Source organism: Thunnus maccoyii, chromosome 11 (genome assembly GCF_910596095.1).
Source record: "Thunnus maccoyii chromosome 11, fThuMac1.1, whole genome shotgun sequence".
Lineage (NCBI taxonomy): Eukaryota > Metazoa > Chordata > Actinopteri > Scombriformes > Scombridae > Thunnus > Thunnus maccoyii.
The window spans coordinates 9,795,576-9,805,379 of NC_056543.1; the positions used below are offsets into that span (position 1 = coordinate 9,795,576).

General features: G+C 36.5%; 1 protein-coding gene across 1 annotated transcript in view; it reads right to left on the reverse strand.

Annotated features, from left to right (window-relative positions):
* Nucleotides 1-6,052, reverse strand: part of pth2ra (parathyroid hormone 2 receptor a) — a 65,553-nt gene extending 59,501 nt beyond the window's left edge. The window contains exons 1-3 of the mRNA XM_042426718.1: nucleotides 5,947-6,052; nucleotides 2,608-2,718; nucleotides 1,957-2,078 (exon numbers count right to left, since the gene is read on the reverse strand). Coding sequence (XP_042282652.1) covers nucleotides 1,957-2,078; nucleotides 2,608-2,718; nucleotides 5,947-6,052 — 339 coding nt within the window. The remainder of the gene's footprint in view (nucleotides 1-1,956; nucleotides 2,079-2,607; nucleotides 2,719-5,946) is intronic.
* Between the last annotated feature and the right edge of the window lie 3,752 nt (nucleotides 6,053-9,804).

Consider the following 9,804-nt stretch of genomic DNA (forward strand, 5'->3'; position numbering starts at 1 on the left):
AATTGCTCACTCTCATCTTCTTTTCAAGCTGCGTTATCCTCTCACTCATTTGCTCACAGTCCATGCAGTTTACCAACTTTGTTGGGTTTGGAGACATAGCTTTTATGTTGTCTTTTGATGGTGGGCGGAGCTTGTATGCTGTGGTAGGCTAGGCTAGCAGCTAAGTCTGTGACGGGGCTCTGAAAATTTCCCATGTCCTGAACGTAAACTTTTGCTCCGTTCCGTGTTTCCACTATAGATGCTTTCATTAGCACCAGTGTAACCAGTAATAGCTCTCTTGGAAGAATATTTAGGAAATGAAAGGAGAGAAAAACATGTCTGCACTGCAACACTACCAGAGGCATAAGTGTTACATCATTTTGTATTCAACCCATTAAGTTTTTGATTTTGGTTGAGGGAGTATTTGTCATCTGTTCTTTGAAAATAAAAACATGATTCCCTGGAATGGTGTTAAGAAAACATTTGAATCAAATTAAAAGGAAAAAAAAAAAAACATTAATACATTTTTTTTTGTGAGCAGCAGCATTTATCAACTACACAACAAAGCTGTGTCAAAAAGCCAATCATTCCACTTTATCAATGCCGAGTGTGCCAATTACAATCAAACAACGTTGAAAATCACACCAAACACAAGAAAGTTATATGATGGAGGCTTATGTGTCATTTTATGCATGTGTCTCACAGGAGTCACATAGTTTACTCTTCGTCAAAATTTAAAGAATGCAAACCAAGATGGGGATCCACTTCAGCCCTCCTACATACTTTTAAGAGTCTCAAGAGAAGTCAAGTCAGGCAATCAACTCTCAATTATGTGAAATGTTACCGCAGACAAGTCCATGTTGAGTTGCATGTTCGTTTTCATAACTCAAGTCCAGAACTAGCTGAAACGGTCTCATCTCTGCAACAACGCAACAAGTAGACCTAATCAAGGCCCTCTTGTGATTAAGAGCTGATGTTGAATAAGAAATTAATTCCCTTAGAGAAGCTGATCGCCCCTAGCCTCCTATGTACTTAAATCATGTTCCTCCATCACTATTACCGACTCGGTGACCAATTTATCTCACCACTTAAATATCTTTTATCCATTTGCTTCATAAGTTTCTTCATCGTGTAGTCTTTATACATTTAGCTATAAATAAATGCCCTAAGTTATCAGCAAGATGTTGTCTGTTTGACCTCTGTCTTCTGCTTCCCAAGAACACAATGTATCGGAATGAATTCCAAATATTGGGTATAAGACTGATTAATTTGTTTCTTTATTTATTCCGTTCAATAAGGGTGGTGCCCCTATCCTAACAAGTGCAGATTTAATTTCCAAAAGTAGTCACTATTACATCTTTATCAATTTATCTTCCCAACCTGGGGAAGCTTCTTTTCGTCCATGAGGACGGAAGATAAATCTTTGGTATTTCGATTGCAGACGTAGGAGTTAGGAAAAAAACACTTCAGTGCTTTTTTTTCTGATGAAATAATATAGTTTTTTCCTCCTGAGACCTGTCAAAATTATTCAGATGATGAAACGGATGAAACAGCCTGAGAATGAAAACCACTCCAGCTGAACTGCTAAATACTCGTGTGGTAACGGGTCAAAAGTTGACATTCTACATATTAAGGGGTAACGTTGGGAGCTCCTGGGAGCTTTTCATTTGTTGTGGTAGGATGTGAATGTCAACAAACAGCCAAATTTGCACATTGTGTCCTTACATAACATAAAGCACGTACAGCAACCCAGCATATTCATCTGATTTTATTTCTCAAAGGACATCAAAGAATATTCACAGTCAGCCCCCACATTAGCTTCCCCGAGAGATCCTGTGGGATTTTCAGCTCTTACGGCGGCATACAGTATGCTAACGATCTACATGTTTAACACATGCCTCCATGCATTTGTATGAGTAAAAATTGGATTAGTTAATCAAATCAGCTGCTGCTTACATATTTCACAGCCATACTTACTCTCCCTTCCTCATCAGTGGGCTGAAGAAAACGCAGACACTCCGAATAGTTGGTCCATGTCTTGTTCCAGAGCTCCACAAACACCCAGGAACCGTTGCCATCACACTTCCTGTAAGCATATCCTGTAAACACATATTTTTACATAATTTCGGACATTTACAACACATTTTTATTTCAATTACAGTTTTGGTCATGATTTAAACATTTCATACAGATGGAAAACTATTCACAAGAGGTCTAAATGTCTAACGGTAGACTGTTGTTTTGTTCTGTTCTAGAGTATGGGTGGATCTCATGGGCACTTGCCCACAAGCCTGCCTAAAGCTACATTCACATTACAGGCCTTAAAGCTCAATTGTGAGTTTTTTTAGATACAATCTTTTTGTGTTGATGGTTCACGTTCATGTTTGTAAGTAACGTGTATCCAACTCCAGTGTGAACAATGTTGAGGTCTAAAACTGCCAAGCAAGCGCAGATGTAATAACAGTAGTGTAATCTGTGCAACAGTCAAATCATAAACATGGATGACATTCAGTTAAGATAAGTTCCTTCCAGTTTGGCTGGAATATAAGCCTCTCCATAAATGTCAAATAAATTTAAAACTTCCAAACAAAACTTCCAAAACAAAATAGTGAAGAAAAAAAAATTAACCTTTGTGATTGAAGTCATAGATGTAAGAGGGGCAGGGAACCTTGGTAACCAGCCCAGGGGAGCCATGGGGCCAACAAATAAGACCGTCCCAGTCTGGAGGGCACACCTCGTCTGCAGCAAGTAGGAGATGAAACCAACACACACAAACACACGGTGATCTTGTCAGTCTTTTGTTTTTTGAGGACCAATATTGTAATATTTTAATTTGAGCATATTAATTCACATCGCACTGCAAATTATTCTTTGTGACAGTAAATTAACTTTAACTTCACTCTGGTTTGATCATAATTTGTTATTTGTTCAATTAGATCCCCATTAGTTGCCACCAGGGTAGCAACTATTCTTCAATATGCAACATGTATAAACACTTAACAACAATACCCAAAACCCAAAGTCCTCACACCCACCCAGCACCCCCCAGATTGGTCCCTCACAGAGCCTTCTGAACTTCAAAGCATTATGTTCAATCAGTATATTCAAATGACACATTTCCCAACCATATACAAAAGACAAACATATCTCCAACAATGACAATGATAAGAAGTCTAACAATAAACAGAGAAAACAAAATAAAATAAAATAGAATGAAACAAAACTCTGTTTCCACCAGGAGGGAAAGCATTTAGTCGCAAAATGAAACACATAGAACAGAACTGGGAGGCAACAATAAGACCAAGAGACATACAGTCATACACCAGACTACAGTTGACAGGTCATTCTCAAACTGACAAAAACTATTTCTTCACTTATCTAGAAAGAATCAATTTTTTTAGTTGTTTTCTTAAAAGACACCTTGCTAGTTTTTTAGGGAAAATGATAGCACATTCCATCGAGTGGTAGCTCTGTAAAAGAAAAACCTTGTACAATTTCTGCATTGCACAAGTTCTAGGTGCAGGGACTACTACATAACCTTGTGTTATCTGTCTGGTAGTGTTTCTGTCATTGATATAAGATATCTTTGAGTGTAAACTTTTAGGCTTAGCCATTGTACAAATGTAACGGGAAAAAAACTAGGAGATTGCTTAAAAATCTGTCCTCAACTTTTAGCCAGCAGAGAGCATAATGCATGCCCTCTACACTCGTCCTGGATGAACACTGAAGAGCTAGACGTGCAGCTTTGTTCTGCACAAGTTGGAGACAGAACCAGCGATTGTATAATCTGTCTGATTGAGTGATCAGTCAGGAAATAGGCACACCTCCTGATGACAGACACTGCAATACCCGTTTTGGCTACAATCCTATCAATATGACAAGACCAGATAAGCTGTTCATCCAGGGTGACATCTGGAAGCTTCGCTTCATTCAACTGCTCCAAAGCTAGACCTTTCATTTAGAGGCAGAGAAGCAACTAACTCCTCAATGTATGATTCGAACAAAAGACAATAGACTTTGTTTTAGATACATTTAGCACAAACTCATTTTTTTCTACCCAATTTGACACACATTCAAGTTCACTTTGCAGAACATCATCTAGTTCATTTAGACTGTTAGCGGACTTATACAATGTAGAATCATCAGCTTACATCATCATAGATGGTAAAAATTGAGAAGAGGAGAGGACCAAGGCAGCTACCTTGGGAATTCCCACACTCAAGCTTTCTTGTAGCTGAAAAACTCCCATTAAGGTACACAAACTGCATTCTGTTAGTTAAGTAACTTTTCACCCAGCTGACAGCATTTGCACTGAAACCAGTAATCAGTAATAGTTCATGGTCAATTACATCAAAAGCACCGCTGAAGTCAAGTAAGACAGCACCAACACTTTTTTTTTTTTTTTATCATCTATTTGCCAGTCATCAGTCATCTATGTTAAGGCAGTACAGGTTGAGTGGCCATCTTTATAGGTATGCTGAAACTTTCCGTAAGTTTACTAAGAGTAGGATGAATATTAATCCTGCTGTTCTTAGATATTGGAATTATTTTAGCAATTTATCATGTTTGAGGGAAAACACTTTCCTTCAGGCTAAAGTTAAAAATTCCAATAAATAATTCTTATTAATTAACCATCGAGGTTATCCAGTCCAGATTGTTTATCATTTTTTACTGAGATTAGAAGTGTTTTTTTTTTTACCTCCTCTAGTTGTACTGGTTTGAAGTTAAACCTACCATATTTGTTTTTCCACAATGAATTCATTAATTAATTCTACAAATAGTTCACCATTTGAATTATTCAGAAGTTGTTAAAATTATTAGCAATTTCAAGGTGCTTTGAAATGAATTTGCCACCTGACTCTATGAAGGAAGGGTTATTTGCTTTAAACCTACCTAATAAAAGTATTCCATAATTTCTTCCCATCATGCTTTATTTCATGAATTTTGTTCTGGTAATGAGATCTTTTTTGAGTCTATTCATTTTTGTGACCTTGTTTCTGTGTTCATGATATTTTTTCCATTGAATATTGCAGTGCATTTCATTTCACCCCATTGAGCCATACAAGTTTTAAATTCCTCACTGAACCACAGGGCCAAAGTCTTTGTCACAGTGAATCTTTTTGTTGGTGCACGCTTGTCAGCAATAGTCTGTAAGATCTCCAAGAACAAGTGTAGTGCAATATCTGTGTCTGTACAATAAATTTTTCTTCACAAAAGGCTTCATAAGATCATTGCAGCACAGTCCTTGGCTCAACCTTCAGTAGTTTAGCTTTTCTTGCTATAGCTATTATATTGTGGTCACTAAAACCAACAGAAATAGACACAGAGTCATTAACCGAGATGTCTAAATGTCTTTCTGAAATTACCTCTATAAACTTATGATGCATGCTCACTGGACTTGTCCCTTCATCAGCTGTGAGACAGTTTTGGGTTGATTTGTTTGGTTTTAAAACACCCAGGCACAAAAAAACATGTCTTTCTGATTATCTTTTACATGAAAGTAAATTAAGCCATGCATTACGCATCATTATTCACTATGTTGTTCTTTGCAAATGATTCTGCTATACAGTATACTAACACATGCTTTAATATCTTAAGAACATATTTCATGTCCTACATTGTTTTTTTCAAGCACCCATTCCTTCACCTTTTGCCAAAAAAAGCTAATAAAAAAACTATAAAATATAAAAAGATCAAATTCAGAAAATGTTAGCCTATTTAGAAATTAGCTTATGAACAACTAACTAAAATATGCAACTCTGCTGACTCATCTCCTCTCTGCTCTACCCACAAAATGGCTGTACTTGTGTAAAGAAAACATTGTAAAGTGCCATTATCAAAAACAATGGTCTTTCCATTCAGTCTTTACATTAAAGGTCACATAATGTATCCTACGTCATAGTAAACAGCCATAGCAGCATTTTTAGCCTTTTACATAATGTAACACTGTATCACTTCATTTTGTACCTGAGGTCCCTGGGTCGATGTTGGAGAGGTTCTGGTAGCACTGCAGTTTGATTTCATAAAGGATGTACATCTGCTCCTGTGCAGAGAGAGGACCATCAAACCCCATCTGTGGAGCATAACAAACAAGATCAGATCTGTGACCCTGAATCCACATGTCTAAATCACCTATTTGCCTAAGATTAGCTTTTCAGAAACATTGGGGGCACTATTCCATATACCATCTGCTATAGGCCAGGCCATCATTTATGGCTATCAAGTACTAGAAAGTCACAACAAAAACAAAAACAATGACACAAAGCATTGAGAAACAATAATTTATTACACATTTCTCATGTCTGCACTCATTTAATATTTGTGGTTTTGTAGTTTAGGATTTAAAACTCTGTACTGAATTAAACACTTACAGAGACAATTCTTTATGTTCATGCCTTCATTTATTTTGTTGCTCAGCTAATCCTAATTGGCTACCTTTCCACTTACTTTAAATTCTACTTGTAAAATTCAAAGCACTGCACAAAGCTTTACTTCCAATGTCCTAACCTCCTGTATGCAACGATTTTGTTTTCTGTCTCACAAAGCTGCTTGTGTGGCTATAGATTTTAAATTTGTTGAATAACAAATCAGAAAAATTAATAAATTATTGGTAAATAGGTAAATTGTTGGATGCTAAAACCCCCTTTTAAAAAAAGGTCTGTTGCCAAAACTGCTCCATAAGCCCTTATTGTATCAACATTACTTTCCCCTCTACCATCAAGCCAAAGTCACTTTGTGGATTATAACTTTTCTATCCTTCCATATATTGATCAACAATTTTTGGAGATATTTCTGAGATATTTCTAATTAGTCGTCTCAGTCAGTTAATCGGTATTATGAGCTTTTTCAAAAACAGTTTTCACTTCTTCTAAAAAAGTTGATTAATTCTTCCCTATGCATGAAAGGAATCACTTTAATGCCTTTGCTAATCAAAGATTTTTATACTTCACAAACAATTTATGTGTGTGATTGATGAAGTTTCATCAATCAAGCATCATTTAGGCAATATTGTTTTGCCCAAATTTGGTTTCCTGGTTTAGAAATGAAAACATTTTCTATGGGGATGCCATTTTTGTCTTCAAAACATTTTTTGCTATTCATTTTTTTTTTTGGTTGATTGCTCACTGTGTGAATTCAAATGAGAGTCACTGTGCAGTCAGTTAGAGTCAAAGGATATAAGGTGTGATTTGTTGTGAAATTTAAAAGACCATCTGTGTCTGTGCCAACCCCATCTGTCAAACCATAGTTTAAAGTGGAGGGAAGAACAGAGGGGCTTCTTTATGGAAAGTTGTTTTGCTATCACTATTGACAGTCTTCTAAATTCATTCGTTTTTCAGTCTAAACAACTAAGCCTCAATTTAAGTTGAAAAAGTATGAAGAACTGTCCTGTCGTTTTTTAAATGTATTTATTAAATAGACAGAGTCAGTAAAGCTAGCTTTGATTATATGACTTCCTGGGATTTCCATGTCCATGATCCTCCATCTAAGTTTGTTTTAATATGAGGACACAAGATGCAATCAGCAGCCCCCGTTTGGAAGATGATGTCAGTCGTGTTCTTGTCCACATTCTGACTGAACCATAGAAACCCAGCTTCCAGTGTCTCACAAAGGTAACAATGAACATAATAAACTCTACTCTAAATTCAGGCATCTTCCCCAAAACTTACAATTGCTACTGCAAGGTAAAAACCTATTCTTAAGAAGTCCTGTCATAGCCCTGATGTTAGCCCTTAAAGCAAGACTATGTAACATTTGAAAGAAAAAATGAAACAGTTTTCCTCTTCAAAATCAAGTGCTGAATTCATAAATAACAAAATGAACCCTTGCTCTATTCAGTAGCTGCTCTCAGGGGTTTAGTGAGTCTTACTTGGTTTGGTATGACCAGTAGCATAGATACTTAGGTAGTTCACTGACTTTATGATTCTTTGCTACTTGTGCAACTGTTACAGATGTTGTATCACATCGAAGATAAACATTTCAATTGTTTCATCATTAATTAATCATTAATTTTAAAATCTCATCTCTAATGAAACATCTTGTTTTGCATCTCAGGAACATGCCTGAAGTTAGAGCTATTCTAAATCAAAAACATGTTTGAACATTTGAAACATTCTTTAATAGTATCCACTAGGGGTGTAACGGTACGTGTATTCATTCGGTAAACAACCTCCTAGGTTCGGTAAGCTTCGTGACCCAAACAATAACTGTCAAAATAGTTTTATAATTTATTTACTCTGACATGCGGAACAATAACTTTAGAGCACAAGTTCCACCCGGAACGTTTTGGCGGTGCACCACTTAGCTGTAGCATGCTCATGGATGTATGCTAGCCAGCTTACCCAAGTTAGCCTGGTTAGCCACGCTCATGCATTGTCGCTGCCGTCGGAATGACAAACACAAATTAGAGACCCGAGCATGAAGATCCTCCCATGACATTGAGAACCACTGTATGGGAGCATTATGGTTTCCCTGTGAAGTTCGATTTATGATCATTCAGAGTTGGTTCTTATGATGAGTTGTGTCTATAGTTGTTCTGAATGGCTGGAGTGAAGTAACATACCAAACGGTGACCCCAAAACCGAGGTATATAAGCCTATCGAACCAAGAATTTTGTGTATCTTTACATCCCAACTACCCACTTTGTCATCACAGGCAAGAATGTTGCAGCAAGTGTTTTGAATTATACTTAAAGACTTTCTTAAATTATACTTAAACAAGAGTATACAGTCACGCTAGTGGCTCTGTGAGGCTTTATTTAGCCATAGCAGTGCTTTTAGCTAAATGCTAATATGCTCACAATGACATTGCAGGTATCATTTTTACCATGATCCCCATTTTAGTTTAGCATGTAAGCATAGTAAAGTTTCCTAATTAGCACTAAACACAAAGAACAGCTAAGTTTTACTAGTAGGCCATTTGGTCATAAACCAAATTATTGGAAAAAGTCTGATTTGGACCAGCTGGTGGCTCTAAAGGAAAAGTCAGGGGATCACCAAAGTCATTAAGGTTCATCCTCTGGGTACATTGAAGGTTTTTGATAGTTTTTAATATTGGAGTCTGGACCAAAGAGATGGACCAAACAAGAGACCTGGCAATGCCTAAAGCCATGCTAGCAGCATGGCTTTAGGCATTGCCAATTCCCTGCATCTTAGTTTCTGATAACGGTGGCACAGGTAGTTCAGCTGTCAGTCGGCTTTAACAGGCCTGTAGTGACTTCTGCTGAGTATCTGCACTGTCTAAATAATAATAAAGGCAGTGTTTTCCCTCTGTATGTTCTCTTAAACTGGTAAATATTAATAAAAACCTGCATTCTGCATAAATACTATGTTCAGATCAGTCCTGCTCAGCAAACTGCTGCTGAACATTTTATTTATTAATTTGTTGATATTCTGATTGTAAATTAATTATATAATAACCCACATTATGATTAGTATGTCTTTTAAACTGTAGAAAGTATTTATGAGTTTTAGGGAAAGTAGAAATTATATAAACACATCTCAAATCAAACTGTAGTTAGGATTTTCAGTCTCACAAGTGACTAAATGAAAATGATGATGAACAATTAAAATGTGTTTCTTGCTGACAGACTCTCCTCCTCTCCCTGTCTATAATTGTATCCATGATAAAGGTTAATGGGGGAGACGACAGATCACGAAAAGAAAAATCCTTCTAATCAATGAAGAAAATTGTTTTTGTTTTTTTATTCATCATAATTAACACAGATCAACCATTTTTAATTAGACAGTGAATGAAAAAACACATCATTTTCGAGTATTGCACTTGCATTGTATCTGTTATTTGTCTCTCCACTGCAGTATAAAACAG